Source organism: Microcaecilia unicolor, chromosome 2, assembly GCF_901765095.1.
Source record: "Microcaecilia unicolor chromosome 2, aMicUni1.1, whole genome shotgun sequence".
In the NCBI taxonomy this organism is placed as follows: domain Eukaryota; kingdom Metazoa; phylum Chordata; class Amphibia; order Gymnophiona; family Siphonopidae; genus Microcaecilia; species Microcaecilia unicolor.
In genome coordinates, this window is record NC_044032.1 from 317,994,600 (window position 1) to 318,015,248 (window position 20,649).

Sequence of the window (20,649 nt, forward strand, 5' to 3'; positions counted from 1 at the left end):
GAATGACAAGCAAAGGAATGAGGAAAAAAACACAACTCCCAAAGGGGAGGAGGGAGGGTAGGTGAGAACAATCAGCCTGCTGTCCTCGGAGAACACCTGCTACAGGTATGTATCATTCGCTTTCTCCGAGGACAAGCAGGCTGCTTGTTCTCACGAATGGGGAATCCCAAGCTCTCAGGCTCACTCAAAACAAGAACCCAGGTCAATTGAACCTCGCAACGGCGAGGGTATAACAGAAATTGACCTACGAAGAACAACTAACTGAGAGTGCAGCCTGACCAGAATAAATTCGGGTCCTGGAGGGTGGAGTTGGATTCAAACCCCAAACAGATTCTGCAGCACCGACTGCCCGAACCGACTGTCGCGTCGGGTATCCTGCTGGAGGCAGTAATGTGATGTGAATGTGTGGACAGATGACCACATCGCAGCCTTGCAAATCTCTTCAATAGTGGCTGACTTCAAGTGGGCCACCGACGCTGCCATGGCTCTGACACTATGAGCCGTGACATGACCCTCAAGAGTCAGCCCAGCCTGGGCGTAAGTGAAGGAAATGCAATCTGCTAGCCAATTGGAGATGGTGCGTTTCCCGACAGCGACCCCTTTCCTATTGGGGTCGAAAGAAATAAACTATTGGGCGGACTGTCTGTGGGGCTGTGTCCGCTCCAGATAGAAGGCCAAAGCTCGCTTGCAGTCCAATGTGTGCAACTGACGTTCAGCAGGGCGGGTATGCGGTCTGGGAAAGAATGTTGGCAAGACAATTGACTGGTTAAAACGGAACTCCGAAACCACCTTAGGCAGGAACTTAGGGTGAGTGCAGAGCACTACTCTGTTATGATGAAATTTAGTATACGGAGCATGAGCTACCAGGGCTTGAAGCTCACTCACTCTATGAGCTGAAGTAACTGCCACCAAGAAAATGACCTTCCAGGTCAAGTACTTCAGATAGCATGAATTCAGTGGCTCAAAAGGAGGTTTCATCTGCTGGGTGAGGACGACGTTGAGATCCCATGACACTGCAGGAGGCTTGACAGGGGGCTTTGACAAAAGCAAGCCTCTCATGAATTGAACGAACAAAGGCTCTCCAGAGATGGCTTTACCCTCTACACGATGATGGTAAGCACTAATCGCACTAAGGTGATTCCTTACTGAGTTGGTCTTGATGCCAGACTCTGATAAGTGCAGAAGGTATTCAAGCAGGTTCAGTGCAGGACAAGAACGAGGTTCTAGGGCCTTGCTCTCACACCAAATGACAAACCTCCTCCACTTGAAAAAGTAACTCTTTTTAGTGGAATCCTTTCTAGAGGCAAGCAAGACACGGGAGACACCCTCAGACAGACCCAACGAAGCAAAGTCTACGCCCTCAACATCCAGGCCGTGAGAGCCAGAGACTGAAGGTTGGGGTGCAGAAGCGCTCCGTTGTTCTGCGAAATGAGAGTCGGAAAACACTCCAATCTCCACGGTTCTTCGGAGGACAACTCCAGAAGAAGAGGGAACCAGATCTGGTGGGGCCAAAAAGGCGCTATCAGAATCATGGTGCCGTGGTCTTGCTTGAGCTTCAGTAAGGTCTTCCCCACCAAAGGTATGGGAGGATAAGCATACAGGAGGCCGGTCCCCCAATGAAGGAGAAAGGCATCCGACGCTAGTCTGCCGTGTGCCTGTAGTCTGGAACAGAACAGAGGCAGCTTGTGGTTGGTCTGAGAGGCGAAAAGGTCCACCGAGGGAGTGCCCCACTCTTGGAAGATCTTGCGTACCACTCTGGAATGGAGCGACCACTCGTGCGGTTGCATGACTCTGCTCAGTCTGTCGGCCAGACTGTTGTTTACACCTGCCAGGTATGTGGCTTGAAGAAGCATGCCGAACTGGCAGGCCCAACGCCACATCCCGACGGCTTCCCGACACAGGGGGCGAGATCCGGTGCCCCCCTGCTTGTTGATGTAATACATTGCAACCTGATTGTCTGTCCAAATTTGGATAATTTGATAGGACAGACGATCTCTGAAGGCCTTCAGTGCGTTCCAGACCGCTCGGAGCTCCAGGAGGTTGATCTGAAGATCTTGTTCCTGGAGGGACCACAGTCCCTGGGTGTGAAGCCCATCGACATGAGCTCCCCACCCCAGGCGAGATGCATCCGTCGTCAGCACTTTACTGGGCTGCGGAATTTGGAATGGACGTCCCAAGGTTAAATTGGTCCGAAGTGTCCACCAGTGCAGCGAATTGCAGCAACTGAGGGACAGGCGGATGACATCTTCTAGATTCCCGGTGGCCTGGCACCACTGGGAAGCTAGAGTCCATTGAGCAGATCTCATGTGAAGACGAGCCATGGGAGTCACATGAACTGTGGAGGCCATATGACCTAGGAGTCTCAACATCTGCCGAGCTGTGACCTGCTGAGACGCTCTGGTCTGGGAAGCAAGGGACAGGAGGTTGTAGGCCCTCGCTTCGGGAAGAAAGGCCTGAGCCGTCTGTGAATTCAGCAGAGCTCCTATGAATTCCAGAGATTGGACTGGCTGGAGATGGGACTTTGGGTAATTTATCACAAACCCCAGCAGCTCCAGGAGGTGAATAGTGCACTGCATGGACCGGAGAGCTCCTGCCTCCGAGGTGTTCTTGACCAGCCAATCGTCGAGATATGGGAACACGTGCACTCCCAGCTTGCGTAGATACGCCGCGACCACCACGAGGCACTTCGTGAACACCAGTGGGGCAGAGGCGAGCCCAAAGGGCAGCACACAATACTGAAAGTGCCGTGTCCCCAGGCGGAATCTGAGATACTCTCTGTGAGCTGGCAGTATCGGGATGTGAGTGTATGCGTCCTTTAAATCCAGGGAACATAGCCAATCGTTTTTCTGAATCAGTGGTAGAAGGGTGCCCAAGGAAAGCATCCTGAACTTCTCTTTGACCAGGTATTTGTTCAGGCTTCTCAGGTCTAGGATGGGGCGCATCCCCCCTGTTTTCTTTTCCACAAGGAAGTACCTGGAATAGAATCCCTGCCCTTCCTGCCCGGGTGGCACGGGCTCGACCGCATTGGCGCTGAGAAGGGCGGAGAGTTCCTCTGCAAGTACCTGCTTGTGATGGGAGCTGAAGGATTGGGCTCCCGGAGGACAATTTGGTGGAGGGGAGGCCAAATTCAGGGCGTATCCGCACCGCACTATTTGGAGAACCCACTGGTCGGAGGTTATTAGAGGCCACCTTTGGTGAAAAAGTTTTAACCTCCCCCCGACTGGCAGATCGTCCGGTACGGACACTTTGATGGCGGCTATGTTCCCATGGATCCAGTCAAAAACCCGTCCCCGGTTTTTGCTGTGGAGGCGCCGGGGGCTGCTTAGGCGCACGCTGTTGACGGGAACGAGCGTGCTGGGACTGTCCCTGTGCCTGATGAGGCCTTCGGGCTGGCTGGGTGTACCTACGCTTGTTGTAGGCGTAGGGCGCAGCCTGCCTGGCCTGGGAAAAACGTCCACCTGCTGAGGTGGATGCTGAAGGCGCCCGGTGGGAGAGCTTGTCGAGGGCGGTTTCCCGCTGGTGTAGTTGGTCCACCAACTGCTCGACCTTCTCACCAAAAATATTATCCCCCGGCAAGGGACATCGGCCAGCCGCTGCTGGGTGCGGTTTCCAGGTCAGAGGCACGCAGCCATGAGAGCCTGCGTATCACTATACCTTGGGACGCAGCTCGAGATGCCACATCACAGGTGTCATATATACCCCTGGACAGGAACTTTCTGCACGCCTTCAGCTGCCTGACCACCTCCTGAAAAGGCCTGGACTGCTCCGGGGGGAGCTTGTCGACCAGGTCCGCCAGTTGCTTCACATTATTCCGCATGTGTATGCTCGTGTAGAGCTGGTAAGATTGGATGCGGGTCACGAGCATTGAAGATTGGTAGGCCTTCCTCCCAAACGAGTCCAGAGTGCGAGACTCCCGCCCCGGGGGCGCCGAGGCGGTATCCCTCGAACTCCGTGCCCTCTTGAGAGCAGAGTCCACGACCACCGAGTCATGAGGCAATTGAGGCCGCATTAACTCTGGGTCAGAGTGGATCCTGTATTGGGACTCCGCTTTCTTGGGGATGGTGGGGTTAGATAAAGGTCTCAACCAGTTCCGAAGCAGTGTCTCCTTGAGGACATTGTGCAACGGCACCGTGGAGGACTCTCTAGGTGGTGATGGATAGTCGAGGACCTCGAGCATCTCGGCCCTCGGCTCATCCACAGAGACCACGGGGAAGGGAATGCAGATAGACATATCCTTGACGAAGGAGGCAAAGGAGAAGCTCTCAGGTGGCGAGAGCTTCCTCTCCGGTGAAGGAGTGGGGTCGGAGGGAAGGCCCACAGACTCCTCTGAGGAGAAATATCTGAGGTCCTCCTCCTCCCCCCACGAGGCCTCTTCCTCGGTGTCGGACATGAGCTCCTGTAGCTCAGACCTCAATCGGGCCCGGCTCGACTTCGAGGCACCGAGTCCTCTGTGGCGTCGTCGAGCGGTGGACTCCCGCGCCGGCGGGGATGAAGCTCCCTCCATCGACGTCGACTCCACCTGCGTGGCGGTCGAGACCGGCACCGCAAGTGGCGTCGGCGTCGAAGGCCTCGGCACCGGGCTAGAGCACGCCGGCGCCTCCATCAACGGCGGCTGGCACAGTCTGGCGCATCAGCCCTTCCAGGATCCCCGGAAGGATGGCTCGGAGGCACTCGTCAAGGCCCGCTGTCGGGAAAGGCGAGGGGGCCGGTAGAGGTGCCGGTGCCGGAATCTGCTCGGGTCCAGGAGACGGCACCGAAGTGCTGGTGCCCTGACCTAGCGATACCTCTACCACCGAGGGGGAACGCTCCTCCCGGCGCTGCCGCTTCCTCGGCGTCGAGTCATCTCTGGAGCCGGTAGCCACATGCGCCGTGGGCGACCGATGACGGTGCTTTTAGCCTTCTTCCGGTGCCCGTCATCGGCGCTCGGCGTTACCGAAGAGGAGGTAGATCCCCCTCGGCCTCAAGGGATCGGGTCCGACAGGGTTCGGTCCCGAGGGCCCTGGGTAGAGGGAGTGACCGGGGCCGATTGCCCAAGCGGCCGCTCACCCCTGCCATCTCTGGAGGACCGGCGGGCCAACGGGACCTGTGCTCCTGGGGTCGATGCCGTCGGTGCCTATTTCGTGGACATCGGTACCGAAGATCCGGTCGTCGACACCGATGCCGTCGAAGTCGACGTAGAGGGGCCAGCGCAAGTTCCGAAAAGACGGTCCCGAAGAACTTGCCTCGCCACCTGTGTCCGTTTCCGTAAACCGAGACACAAGGTGCACGTCTTGGTATCGTGCTCCGGCCCGAGGCACTGGAGGCACCAAGCGTGAGTGTCGGTCTGTGAGATATGCCGGCCGCACCGACCACACTTCTTAAATCCACTCGGGACCTTCGAGGACATCGACGGAAAAATTGCGTCGGCGAAGTCAAAGTCGTCGATGGTGGCGGTAAAAATCACACCTCGAAAAATAAATCGATCCCCCGTGTAATACATGGGATTGAAGGTCAGCTGGGGATGGAATGAGTGGAATGTTTTGGCTGTAATTATGTGTTGATATTCTCTGTTATGGGAAACAGGCTAGTTGTTTAAGGGATGCCAGCACTTCTGGGAAAGGCACCTTCAACCTGTGCAGGTCTGGGGGAGTTATTCTCTGTTATGGGAAACAGGCTGGTTGTTTAAGGGATGCCAGCTTGTGCAAGTCTGGGAAAGGCACCTTTGTTTCACACTATAAAAGAGGGGGGAGCATGGGACCTTCTTTAGAAGCTTGCCTGAACGTAGGGACGCCTTGTTCAGTGAAGGGTATTTCCCTGCAATCTCTGAGGAAGAGCTAGTGATTCCCTGGTGGTCTTCCCAGATGCTGACTGAATTGCAGGTGCTGTAAGTATCTTGGTGTATGTGTTCACATATGTATCACCAATAAAAGCGATATACCGCATATTGTGTCTGGTGGCTTTTGTGTTGTCATAAGCACAGCGCCCCCTAGTGTTACAATTTGGCGTGAGAGACAGTAGTCCAGCCATCACCAACAGCACAGTAGCTGTCAGGTAGGGGCCATGCTTCATCGCTCCCAGTCAGAGTGATCCATTAGTCCAAGCCCAGGTATGGAATCAATATGACTCTGCACCCAAGCTCTCAAAAGCTGGTGAAAGCCAAACATAGAAAGCCATGTTGACTATGACAGCCATCTTGATAGGATAAAGTACTAAAGAGGGCTTTAAACTAAAATTGGTGGGGATGGGTAAAAAAAACGCCACAAAGCCATAATTAACCCCAAGGAAGGTAGGACATCAAATGCCCCTATAGAAGAGAAAAAAAAAGAGTAACATCTGGAGAGCCTTGTATACCATGTATACGATGGAGGCAGATTGGATTTACAGGTGGTCACGGAGACGTGGTTCACGGAGAACCATGACTGGGATATTGCTATACCTGGCTATAATTTATTCAGGATGGACAGAGTAGGAAAAGAGGATATAGGCTTAGGAGTAATCTAAGAAAGTATTATTGCACGGAAAGGGTGGTGGAGGCATGGAGGTTGTGCCGGTGCGCCCTTTCCACCCTGAAGGCACTGGCCAGATCTGAGAGTGATAGTGCTTTTGGGAGCCATGATTCCAGAAATTTCTGCAGGTCTCGGTCTGAAAGAGATTCTGGGAGGCCGACCAGCCTGAGATTGTTGTGGCAGAATCGGTTTTCCAAATCCTCTAACCTGGATTCCAACAATGATAGGTGGTTAAGTATCTGCTGTTGTACTGCCTAGAGCTTCGCCATCAGAGTCGTGTACTGTTCTTCCATTCCATCCAGTTTATCTAATATAAACTAAAGCTGTCTGCCCACTGCCTGTTCTACCGCCGATTTCACCTCTGCAGTAATCTCCGCTGCCCACTGGGTGCTAGGCGTCGAGGAAGATGGCATACTTTTGCTGTCATCTTTGTTTTGTTTGTCTGGCCCTTCCCCTTGGTCTCTCGCCGAGTGGTTTTAGAGGCCATCCACTCTCCGGACAAACAGAAATAATCTTGCAAACAAGTCCCGCGAACTCAGGCTGCTTATCTCGCACACCGCTCAGGGGGAAGAGATGTTCCAGAGATTACATCGGGGACTCAGGAACAGCGATCCACTGCTACCTCGCAGAAGTCTGACACTAGTAAACTCTTTTAAGGACATATGGTTCTTTTCCATTTTGGTTTTGGACTACATCTTTTCACTATTCCGTTCTCAAGATGCACAAGGCAAAAATGCGGGGAGAGGGTTTGGCCTTCTTCAATGTCTAGTGTAGAAAATTAGAAAATAATGAAATTTTCTGGAATGTTCCATCTCTGTGCACATGTAAATCACAAAGCAGCAAATCGCATTAACGTGGCCTCTCTGAGAAGCCACTTCCAGAATTCCAGAGCCCCTTAAGATGTGCAGTAATTCAACAGTGGCCACTGGTGGAAACTCTCTGCTTTTACTACAATTCTGCCTGCTACTGGGGCTGTACTTACAGAGAAGAAAGTCCTTTTATACATGGAGTACCAAACCCAGGGTCATCCAGCAGTGCTTTCAGCAGCTTCTGAGTCCTTGCAGCTTTGGGGGCATCATTGCTAAAGGCACATTAAAGAGACATGGTAAACACATTGGAGCAAAAAGTGCACAACGAGACAAAGAATCAAACTTTAAAAATCAGCAACTTCAACCAGAGAAAGGATAACAAGACAAGAACAATTAATCTTCAGCAATTAATAGTGTGTCATTTGAAGGAGCAGGGGTGATGTAGAGAATCCTGCAGGCCTCAGAGTGTTATAGCCTGACTATAAATCACCCCACAGAACATCACCTTCAAATGTAGCCACAGCTGATCATGCTCCTTTGGTTCAGAGAGGTCTGACTGATCCTCCTGCAAACTGATAGGATATATCTATAGCAGACATTTAGGCAGTCAGTGACTTTCAAAGGAAGCATCTTGCACTTCTGCCTAAGCCTTTACGATTTTGCCAGGCCTCATCTGGTACAGCTGTAATATTAGGAATGTAGATTTTATCACTTGCCTTTTCTTAATTTGATGTACTGGAGTTATTTCCCTATCACAGAGAGCTTACAATCTAAGTAGTATCTGAGATGAAGGAACATGAAGTGATTTGCCCAAGGTCATAAAGATCAACAGTGGAAAAGGTGGGATTTGAACTCTAGCTTCCCGTGCCCTAATCACTAGACTACTTTTCCAATCCTATGTCAGTCCCATTCCTGTGACGTATGGTAAGTAGTTTGAAAATGATGGAGACAGGATGGCTCAGGGCAATAATGATAACTTTAAAGAGCCTTTCATTTCTAGGTCATCAGTCCAAACCCCAGCTAAAGGTGGCTTATATCAAAAAACAAAGTAGAATCTATCCATCTTGAGGGGTATAGTAGAAGCTTTCACATCATAGTGTCTTGTCTGAAAAGAAGGTGAGTCCTTAGGTCCCGCAAGGCCCCGAAGGACCTCAGAGGACAGCCGTGCAACCCCAAGTCTTCACCCGCGGTGACCGCGTTCACCGAGGGTTGAGCCCCCAGCTGCAGGCGGCCAACGGGACTTCCGGAACCGCGGGGTTGACGAACTGACCCAATACTGGAACCAGGAGCAAAGAGGGCAGGTGGGAAACAGAGGAGTCCAAAACAGGCAACAGGTCAGGGCAGGCAGCTCACAGCGGAGTCGAAACAGGCAATAGGTCAAGGCAGGCGGCTAGCAGAGTTGTCCTGAAACAATCCAAAGGTCAAAACCAGGAGAGCAAGGAAAATGAAGAGAAAACTAGAACACACGGAGATTGGCCTCGGGAAACAGAACCTGAAGCAATGTCCTGTCTCAGGCCCGCTCCTTAAATACTGTCAGCATTCAACCGCCCAGCCCCAGCCGACATGGCCGGCCAATCGGAACCCGGTTACTGACGAAATCCTTCTGGTTGGTTCCGTCCGACCTCCCAGGCAGGACTACAGTACCGGCCTCCCAATCTAGCTCCTCTGAGGCGGAGCTTCGGGTTCCCGGGCCCGAAAGTGGTGGAGACGCCGGCCATCGCGTCTCGGCGCCATTCTCCCCGCTGGCGCAAGCACGGACCTCATAGCCGGCGATTGAGGCCCCGGAAGCCGCGATTGCTGGCCCACGGCCTCGGACTGGGCGGCTATCACCGCGGCGAGCCCCGGCTCTCCGCCGCGGCCTCAAGAAGGCCGGCCCTCGCCGCAATGGACACCGGTTCTTGCTTCCCGCAGACGAGCAGCCGGAGGGCGTGACGGATGTGACAGTATCCCCCCCAGATGCCCCCTTCCTCCTGGGTCCTGGTTTTTGAGGATAGCGATCATGGAAGGCCCGTACCAACTCTGGGGCATGTACATTGGTAGCTGGCTCCCAGGAGTTGTCCTCGGGACCGAAATGCTTCCAGGATAACAGGTAGAGCAGCTTTCCCCAGTGCCTCTTGGAGTCTACGATTTCTTCAACTTCGTACTCGGAATCGGGGTCAGCCTCTGGAACAACTGACTCTTTATTCTGTGGATGCCACTTAGACCCCCGAAAGACCTTCAGCAGGGAAACATGGAAGGCATTATGGATCCGCAGAGTTCTAGGTAACCGCAGGCGGTATGTCACATCTCCGATCCGAGACTGGATCACATATGGCCCGATGTACCGTGGTCCCAGCCTCCGAGAGGGCACCCGGAGCCTCAGGTATTTGGTACTCAGCCATACCTTTTGCCCCGGCTGCAGAACCGGGGCAGGGCGTTGGTGCCGGTCTGCAAACGACTTATACCTGGCGGCTGCTTTCTGTAGTTGTTCTCGGGCCATGTTCCAGACTTCCCGCAGGTTAGCAAGGGTCTGAGTAACCAGGGGCGTAGAGGAGTCAGAGGGAATGGGCGGAGGAAGCCGTGGATGTTGTCCATATACAATGAAGAATGAAGATTGCCCAGAGGCAGAGTGTTCACTGTGGTTATAGGCGAACTCGGCCCACGGGAGAAGAGATGCCCAGTTGTCTTGCCGGCTGTTGACAAAAGCCCGCAAGAACCCCTTCAACGTCTGGTTAATCCTCTCAACCATCCCGTTGCTCTGGGGATGGTAGGCAGAGGAGAAATGGGTGACCACCCCCAGGGAGCCGGAAGATGTGCTGAATGAACTGTTGGGCTAACAGTGCTGCCGACGGAAGCCCTGGCAGGGGAACGAAGTGTGCCATCCGGGAGAACCGGTCTACCACCACCCAAATCACTGTGTGCCCCTGGGAGCGAGGAAGATCCGTAATGAAATCCATAGACAATTCCTCCCAGGGGGCTGCAGGAATGGGCAAGGGCCCCACAACCGACTTGGTCTGGGCACAGGTGGGGCAGGTCGTGACAAACTGAAGGATATCTTGGTTCATACGAGGCCATCGGTACTGTCGAGAAATCAGACGGAGGGTTTTTTGAAACCCAAAGTGTCCGGCCCATACAGACGAGTGTCCCCAGTGCATTACTTTTTCCCGGTCCTGCGGAGGCAAGAATTCCCGCGTAGGGGTGACCCCATCCGGGGCCGCGCAAAGGCAAGCCAGATCCAACATAGGATGAGGTTCCTTGATATCCTCTGGAACTTCGAAGGCTCTGGAGAGGGAATCCACAGGGGTATTCTGCGCAGCCGACCGGAACACAAGTTGAAACCGGAACCTGGCGAAGAACAACGACCAGCGGGCCTGCCGCGGATTCAACCTTTGGGCCTCCTGCAGATACAAGAGATTCTTGTGATCCGTAATCACTGTAAGTCGATGCTCTGCCCCTTCCAGCAGATGTCTCCACTCTTGCAGGGCTAACTTCAAAGCTAGCAGTTCTCTATCCTCTACAGTATAATTGCGTTCCGCTGGGGAAAACTTTCGGGAGAAGAAGAAACAAGGTTGGCGCCGGCCCCTGGCGTTGACTTGAGAGAGGACTGCCCCGGCGCCCAAAGCAGAGGCGTCCACCTCTATCACAAAAGGTTTGTCCGGATCCGGGGCCTGAAGGATGGGAGCGGATTCAAACGCTTTCTTCAACTGACTGAACGCCGTATGCGCCTCGGCCGGCCAGTTCTTAACATCCGCATGCTTCTTAGTGAGCGCTGTCAGCGGAGCTGTCAATTGAGAATAATGGGGAATAAACTGACGGTAGTAATTAGCAAACCCCAGGAACCGTTGCAGCGCCTTCAGGCCTTGGGGTTGGGGCCACTCCCGGATAGCGCGGAGCTTGTCTGGATCCATTCGCAGACCCCCAGGTAATAGAATATGTCCTAAAAAAGGCAGAGTCTGCTGGTGAAAAGAGCATTTGCTGAGTTTGGCAAACAAGCGATACTGCCGCAAGCGCTGGAGGACGGTCCGAATGTGGGCCACATGCTCCTGGGGATCTTTAGAAAAAATCAGGATGTCATCTAGGTATACAATTACCGTAGAATAAAGCAGGTCTTCAAGGGCGAAGTTCATGAACCTCTGGAATACCACTGAAGCGTTGCACAGGCCGAAGGGCATCACCCGGTATTCAAAGTGCCCCTCATGCGTATTAAACGCAGTTTTCCATTCGTCCCCCTGCCGGATACGGACCAAGTTGTAGGCCCCACGGAGGTCCAACTTGGTAAAGATCTGGGCCCCCTGCAGCCGATCAAACAACTCCGGAATAAGGGGCAGAGGATATCGGTCCTTTACGGTGATGGCATTTAGCCCCCGGTAGTTGATACAGGGCCTCAAGGAGCCATCTTTCTTGGTCACAAAAAAGAATCCTGCTCCGGCAGGGGACGTGGAGGGGCAAATGAACCCTTTCTGAAGATTCTCCCGGATGTAGGCTTGCATGACCTTCGATTCCCCTCGGGATAGCATATAGAGTCGGCCCCATGGTGGCATCTTGCCGGTCATCAAATTAATAGCGCAATCAAAGGACCGATGTGGGGGTAGCACGTCCGCTTCCATGGGAATGAACACATCAGCGAAATCCCGGTACTCTTCTAGCAGAGCCGCTTGACAGACTGGCACGGTTCTAGGAGTGGCCACTACCGCGGGGCAGCTGGATTCCCGACCCTTCAAACAGGTCTTGGCGCAGGCGCCACCCCAGGCTTGAATCTTCCCTAAAGTCCAATCAATTACAGGGGTGTGATGCCGTAACCAGGGCAGGCCCAGTACCACGGGATGAATGGTACGGGGCAAAATCAGAAATTGAGCCTCCTCTCGGTGGTCTTCCCCCACCTGGAGCCCCAAAAATGGTCACCTCAGTGATAGGCTGGGGTAATGCGGTTCCCTGGATGGACGTCACTTGCAAAGCGGGCCGATAGGGCAGTATAGGTCATCCCATCTGCCGCAGGAGTTCCTGACAAATAAAATTTCCACCTGCCCCGGAATCCAATAAAGCTCGGGTGTGAACCACCGTCTCCTGCCACCGCAGGGTCACCGGGAGAGTAAGCAGATTGTCTGGTAGGGGATTTGAGTGCCCCAAGACCCCTCCCCTCAGGGCGCCTTGGGAGTGGCGTTTCCCGGCCGTGCGGGGCAAGTGCTGATGAAGTGACCGGCCTCGCCGCAATACAGGCAAAGGCCACCCCGAAGGCGTTGAGTCCTCTCAGACGGGGTTAATCGTTGACGGCCGATGACCATAGGTTCCTCGGAGGCCTCCCTTGGCCCTCTGGAGCCCCGTCGGGGGGAAAGTACCTGACTAGGCTGGGACCCGCCTCCGCACCCCCTCTGCCGGTCCGCACGGGCTCTAGCCCTTTCCTGGAAACGGGTATCCACCCGGACACAGAGTGAGATCAAGGCGTCCAACTGCCCCGGAACCTCCCGACCGGCCAGCTCGTCCTTGATTCGATCCTGAAGCCCCTCCAGGAAGATAGCGGATAGAGACTCCTGATTCCAGCACAACTGTGTCGCCAGGGTCTGAAACCGGATAGCATAGTCCGCCACGGTCCCATCGCCCTGTTGGATCCGCAGCAGCTCGGAGGCGGCGGAAGACGGCCTTCCTAGAAGATCAAACACCATGCGGAACCGGCGCTGGAACTCCGCGTAGTTGTCCAAAAGCGGATCTTGTTGTTCACATAGCGGGGACGCCCAGGCTAGTGCTCGTTCCGTTAGCAAGGAAATAACATAGGCCTCTTTTACCTGGTCTGAGGCAAAGGCCTCCGGTTGCATCTTGAAGTATAAGTTGCACTGGTTGAGGAACCCCCGGCAACTTCCAGGGACACCATCAAACCGAGTAGGCTCAGGGAACCGAGGTCCCGGGAAGGACCCTCCAGGACGGGGAGCCGCTGCAGCGGCCTGGTGTGCCGCAGCGGCCTGGTTCTGAACCTGGACCGTGGTTAACTGAGAGCAGACATTCTGCAGGGCCCCCGACAGGGCGTTCAACTGCTCCTGCTGAAGAATTTTAGCCAGGTCCCGTAGATCGGGTTGCGTAGGCGAGCTCATGGCTTCAGGTTCCTGTCTTGTCTGAAAAGAAGGTGAGCCCTTAGGTCCCGCAAGGCCCCGAAGGACCTCAGAGGACAGCTGTGCAACCCCAAGTCTTCACCCGCGGTGACCGCCGTTCACCGAGGGTTGAGCCCCCAGCTGCAGGCGGCCAACGGGACTTCCGGAACCGCGGGGTTGTCGAACTGACCCAATACTGGAACCAGGAGCAAAGAGGGCAGGTGGGAAACAGAGGAGTCCAAAACAGGCAACAGGTCAGGGCAGGCGGCTAGCAGAGTTGTCCAGAAACAATCCAAAGGTGAAAACCAGGAGAGCAAGGAAAATGAACAGAAAACTAGAACACACGGAGATTGGCCTCGGGAAACAGAACCTGAAGCAATGTCCTGTCTCAGGCCCGCTCCTTAAATACTGTCAGCATTCAACCGCCCAGCCCCAGCCGACATGGCCGGCCAATCGGAACCCGGTTACTGACGAAATCCTTCTGGTTGGTTCCGTCCGACCTCCCAGGCGGGACTACAGCACCGGCCTCCCAATCTAACTCCTCTGAGGCGGAGCTTCGGGTTCCCGGGCCCGAAAGTGGTGGAGACGCCGGCCATCGCGTCTCGGCGCCATTCTCCCCGCTGGCGCAAGCACGGACCTCATAGCCGGCGATTGAGGCCCCGGAAGCCACGATCGCCGGCCCACGGCCTCGGACTGGGCGGCTATCGCCGCGGCCTCAAGAAGGCCGGCCCTCGCCGCAATAGACACCGGTTCTTGCTTCCCGCAGAGGAGCAGCCGGAGGGAGCGACGGATGTGACACATAGTTCATCAGATTTCTATAAATCAGAATTCTGTTGCCTTCCTCATCACAAGTTTGTAGCAAGGATACAAATCAAGACAGAGTGAATGAGGGAGTGCATATCTGATAATGTACACATTTCATACATATACATAAGCACATAAGCACCGCCACCCTGGGAAAAGACCCAATGTCCATCAAGCCCAGCACTCCGTCTCCGACAGCGGCCAATCCAGGCCCCAAGAACCTGGAAAAACCCAAAATTTAATAACGATCATTGGACTTTTCCTTCAGGAATCTATCCAGACCCCCTTTAAACTCAGCAAGGCCAGCTGCCGTCACTACCTTCTCCGGCAATGAGTTCCAGAGTCTAACTATGTGCTGAGTAAAGAAAAACTTTCTCCGATTCGTTTTAAACCTACCACATTCTAATTTTATCTTGTGTCCCCTGGTTCTATTATTGTTAGAAAGTATAAACAAACGCTTCAGATCTGTCCGCTCTACCTCACTCATTATCTTGTAAACCTCTATCATATCACCCTTCAGCCACCTTTTCTCCAGGCTAAAGAGTCCTATCCCCCTATCTGACTCTCATCTGATAACTTTCACACTTCAACACCCTCCTCCCCAGTCCCGTCCTATTCTAACCAACACATTTAGGAATCTACAGGCTATTAACCCTTCTACCCTGTCCTCCAGTATCTCAAATCTTTTCTCTACTGCTATGTCAACCAAGTCCGTCAATGAGGCTGTCTCTTCCTATAATACTATTCTGTCATCTGCTCTGGACACTCTCGCTCCTCCCGTGTCTCGTCCCGTTAAACGTACCAAACCCCAACCTTGGCTGACCCCTACTATCCGCTACCTACGTTCTTGTGCCCACTCTGCTGAATGCCTTTGGCTTAAATCTCATGCCCTTGCTGACTTCATTCACTTCAAATTCTTGCTGACCTCCTTCCAATCTGCTCTCCAACTTGCCAAACAGGACTATTACATCCAATTGACTAACTCTATTGTTTCAAACCCTAGACGTCTCTTTGCCACGCTAAACTCTCTCCTCAAAGTGCCTTCTCCTCCAACTCCCCCTTCACTTTCTCCCCAGACTCTGGATGATTACTTTCATGATAAGGTTCACAAGATTAAACTCAAATTCACAACCAGCTCTCCTCCACCCCTTCTTCCCTCAGTCCACTCTCTCAACCCTCTTACCCCTGCCTCCTTTTCTTCCTTTTCCGAAATCACTGAAGAAGAAACTTTACTTCTTCTGTCATCCTCAAAACTAACCACCTGCTCCACTGACCCTATTCCCACTCATCTACTCAACACTATCTCTCCTGCTGTCACCCCTTTCATCTGTCATATCCTCAATCTGTCACTTTCCACTGCGACTGTCCCTGATGCCTTCAAACATGCTGTAGTCACCCCACTCCTCAAAAAACCTTCTCTGGATCCTACCTCTCCTTCCAACTATCGCCTCATCTCCCTCCTCCCTTTCTTATCCAAGATACTAGAACGTGCTGTCCACCGTTGCTGCCTCGAATTTCTTTCTTCTCAACCTATTCTTGATCCATTCCAATCTGGCTTTCGTCCCCTTCATTCAACTGAAACAGCACTTGCTAAAGTCTCCAATGATCTATTCCTGGCTAAATCTAAAGGGCTCTATTCTATCCTCCCCCTCCTTCTCGATCTTTCTGCTGCTTTTGATACTGTTGATCACAGCCTACTCCTTGACACGCTGTCCTCACTTGGATTTCAGAATTCTGCTCTCTCATGGTTTTCTTCTTATCTCTCACAGCGTACTTTCAGTGTATACTCTGGCGGATCCTCCTCTTCCTCTATCCCGCTGTCAGTGGGTGTACCTCAAGGATCCATCCTAGGACCTCTCCTTTTCTCCATCTATACTTCCTCCCTTGGTACTCTGATCTCTTCCTACGGTTTTCAGTATCACCTTTACACTGATGATTCCCAGATCTACCTCTCCACACCAGAAATCTCAGCCGAAATCCAGTCCAAGGTATCTGCCTGCCTCTATGACATTGCTACTTGGATGTCTCACCGCCACCTGAAGCTCAATATGTCCAAAACTGAGTTCCTTATCTTCCCACCTAAACCAACCTCTCCCCTTCCCCCATTCTCTATTTCTGTCGACAATACGCTCATTCTTCCTGTCTCATGACCTTGGGGTCATCTTCGACTCCTCCCTCTCCTTCTCTGCACATATTCAACAGATTGCTAAAACCTGTCGTTTCTTCCTTTAAAATATCGCCAAAATTCGCCCTTTCCTTTCTGAACACGCTATCAGAACCCTCACCCACACTCTCATCACCTCTCGCTTAGATTACTGCAACTTGCTTCTCACAGGTCTTCCACTCAGCCACCTCTCTCCTCTTCAATCTGTTCAAAATTCTGCTGCACGACTAATATTTCGCCAAAGTCATTATGCCCATATCAGCCCTCTCCTGAAGTCACTTCATTGGCTCCCTATTCGTTTCCGTATAAAATTCAAGCTCCACTTATTGACTTATAAGTGCATTCACTCTGCAGCCCCTCACTACCTCTCCACTCTCATTTCTCCCTACACTGCTTCCCAGGAACTCCGTTCACTAGGCAAATCTCTCCTAATTGCACCCTTCTCCTCCATCGCTAACTCCAGACTCCGCTCCTTCTACCTCGCCTCACCTTATGCCTGGAATAGGCTTCCTGAGCCGTTATGTCCAGCTCCATCCCTGGCCGCCTTCAAATCCGGGCTAAAGGCCTACCTGTTTGATGCTGCTTTTGACTCCTAACTTGTCACTTGCTCGTAACCTCTCTTCAATAGTCCCTTCCCTATGTGTCCTTCTATCTGTCCTACCCTTATCCTTATTGGTCCTGTCTGTCTGTCCTGATTTAGATTGTAAGCTCTTTTGAGCAGGGCTGCGTACGAAAGAGGAGAGAATAAAGGACAATTAAAAAAAAAAAAAAAAAAGATTCCTGAAGGGAGTATAGAATTCAGACTTAGTTCTTGCTCCAAGTCTGCATCTTTAGTAACCAAATCAGTAAGAAATTGCTGGTTGTGGTGAAACACGGTCTGTGATTTTTTATGTGACATGTTTCCCAGTGCACTTCCCTTGTTTGCCCAGCAGATGGTGTCTGTCCTCTGTTTTAAAGCTGTTGCAAAAGTGACTGCTTCTTTCAGTTTAAACTCTGAGGGAAAGTAACCCGCACTGCTATTGGCCAGAAACCCCTCACTATTAATGCTCTGGGCTCTGATTGGCCCTGGAGTTTAAAGCCATCCAGAAGTTGCAGAAAGGGAGTGGAGAGAGAAAAGATCTCTTCACCAAGGTCCTGTTCAAACCTTTTTCCTGAACTCCCCAGGAACTACTCAGATAGTACATACACGTATTGCCACACTGGGACAGACCAAAGGTCCATCAAGCCCAGCATCCTGTTTCCAACAGTGGCCAATCCAGGTCACAAATACCTGGCAAGATCCCGAAAAAGTTCAATACATTTTATGCTGCTTATCCCAGAAATAAGCAGTGGATTTTCCCCAAGTCAATTTAATAATGGTCTATGGACTTTTCCTTTAGGAAGCCGTCCAGACCTTTTTAAAACCCTGCTAAGCTAACCGCCTCTACCACATTCTCTGGCAACGAATTCCAGAGTTGAGTGAAGAAACTTTTTCTCCGAATCGTATTAAATTTACTACTTTATAGCTTCATTGTATGCCCCCTACTCCTAGTAATTTTGGAAAGAGTAAACAAACAATTCACGTTTACCCATTCCAATCCATTCATTATTTTATAGACATCTATCGTGTTTAGTTAGGTTTATGTTGATTCTTGTTTAATTTACTTGTTATTGTTTGCTATTTCCACAAATGTTCTATTTTTTTGATAATAAACCATAATTAGTTTAATAGCTCTGTTGTCCTGGACTGACTAAAAATCCTGGTGTTTGTGTACTTGGTCTGTGGGTGTTTTCTAGGAACTGTGGGACCCCTGGAAGTGTGGTCCCAGAATCCTTAGAAACCATTAGAGAATTAAGTTATGGGTGGGAGACTCATCCAGAGGCAAGCATAGGGGAATGGTATGCCAGTGTAGAGCACGAACCCAGGTGCAGGCGGGCCTCAGCAGTGCTGGGACACTGCTCATTAGGAGGCAACAGGGTTAACACCCAGGTAGGAGTTTTGTGACACTGGTACAATAATCCCTCTCATCATTTCTAATAAGAATATGACAGTGCCAAGGAAAATGGGTGATTTATCTGAGAACTTGTTTAATTGGGTTGAGTGGACTCCTGAGAATCATACCTGATGAAGGTGTACTGCTCATCATACATCCACGGCTGCAGTTTCAGGCTGGGATACTTTCCAAAAGGAGGCACTATCAGACTGAGCAGCAGGGCAATGAGCACAAAAACTGCTGGCAACACAATCTGAAAGAGATGAGAAAGGGAGGCTAGCTTTAAAAGCAGTTCCTACAAATCCTGGCTGAGAAAAGCATGGCCCTGCACAATAGCGTGCATTTTACAGACTCCATGTCCACAGCAAAAATGAGCTACCTTCTCCTTGCACATCCCTTTGCTTTTAGGGTGGCCCCGATCTACCCCTCCTGTCTTGCTGAGAAAGGTCATGAAAGTTTAGGAAAAGATTTTCAAAGCTTATGCCCACATGTTACATATTTACAAAGATGCAATTTTCAAATCATTTTACTTGGGTAACAAAGCTAATAGCTGGGTAAAACTGGGAGTTGAAAATCACCCTGCCCTAAGAATAAAAAAGACCCATACTGTGAAGGAGGAAGCATTTTGAAATCCCTGTGCATGATTTTCAGTGCACACTTTACAGCTGCATTAACACACACACAGTTGCAATCTGGAGGTACAGAAGTACTCACAGCGTACCACAGTAAATGACGGCTGATATAGACCTGTACGGTCCAACCAGTCTGCCCAAAAAGATAAACTCATTTTACATGGTATGTGATACTTTATATGTATGGTAAAATTATGTATAATCATACCTGATAATTTTCTTTCCATTAATCATAGCTGATCAATCCATAGACTGGTGGGTTGTGTCCATCTACCAGCAGGTGGAGATAGAGAGCAAACTTTTGCCTCCCTATATGTGGTCATGTGCTGCCGGAAACTCCTCAGTATGTCGATATCAAAGCTCCATCCGCAGGACTCAGCACTTAGAGAATTACACCCACGAAGGGACACTCTGCCCAGCTCACCACCGCCGAAACGGGGGAGGGGAATTAACCCAGCTCATCCCCACACAAGTGGGGGAGGGGAATCCGTCCAGCTCATCCCCGCGGAGCGGGGGAGGGACACCACACCCGCCGATGCGGGGGGATCTGGCTTATCCTGCAACCGCAACCGCGGGAGGAGCTGACTGACCCTAACACCGCCGAAGCGGGAGGGGTACAAAGCTGCCCTACAGCCGCACGAAGCGGGAGGGAGTGCCGGCAGAATTTATGTCTCAATCCAGCCCCGTAAAACGGAGGGGAGAGGAATGCAGCAGCTCACTGTAACACAAACTCGTCTCAACTCTTGAAGAATCCAAGTGAAAAAACTTGAACACGAAGTCTTTCTGAAGAAACTGAAGACTAAACTTGAACCTGAAATGCAACCAGAATAAAAACAGTACAGATATCTGGGAGGGGCTATGGATTGATCAGCTATGATTAATGGAAAGAAAATTATCAGGTATGATTATACATAATTTTACCTTCCATATCATCAAGCTGATCAATCCATAGACTGGTGGGATGTACCGAAGCAGTACTCACCCAGGGCGGGACATTGAAATCCCTGACCTCAACACTGAAGCTCCAAACCGGGCCTCCGCCCGTGCAGCCACAGTCAAACGGTAATGCTTGGAGAATGTATGAGCCGAAGCCCAAGTTGCCGCCTTGCATATCTCTTCCAAGGAGCCGGACCCGGCCTCTGCCATCGAGGTCGCCTGAGCTCTCGTGGAGTGAGCCTTCAGCTGGATAGGCGGCACCTTCCCTGCGGCCACATAAGCCGCTGCAATGGCTTCCTTGACCCATCTTGCCACTGTAGGCTTAGCAGCCTGCAGACCCTTACGAGGACCTGTAAACAGGACAAACAGATGATCCGATTTCCGGAAATCATTGGTCACTTCCAAGTATCTGATGATGACTCGTCTCACATCCAGATATTTAAGAGCAGAGTACTCCTCTGGGTAGTCCTCCCTCCGAAAGGAAGGGAGACAGAGCTGCTGATTCACATGGAAGCGAGAAACAATCTTGGGCAGGAAGGAAGGCACTGTGCGAATAGTCACTCCTGCTCAGTGAACTGCAGAAAAGGCTCTCGACATGAGAGCGCCTGGAGCTCGGAAACTCTTCTGGCTGAAGTGATAGCCACCAAAAAGACTGCTTTCAACGTCAGGTCTTTCAGAGATGCCCTCGACAAGGGTTCAAAAGGCGGCTTCTGCAAGGCTCTTAACACCAGGTTGAGATTCCACGCAGGCACCACTGAGTGCAGGGGAGGGCGCAGGTGATTAACTC

At 51.9% G+C, this 20,649-nt stretch overlaps 1 protein-coding gene across 1 annotated transcript in view; it reads right to left on the reverse strand.

Moving 5' to 3' along the window:
• ABCA1 (ATP binding cassette subfamily A member 1) overlaps nucleotides 1-20,649 on the reverse strand; it is a 706,841-nt gene that overhangs the window by 296,252 nt on the left and 389,940 nt on the right. The window contains 2 exon segments of the mRNA XM_030194329.1: nucleotides 7,468-7,566; nucleotides 18,423-18,547. Coding sequence (XP_030050189.1) covers nucleotides 7,468-7,566; nucleotides 18,423-18,547 — 224 coding nt within the window.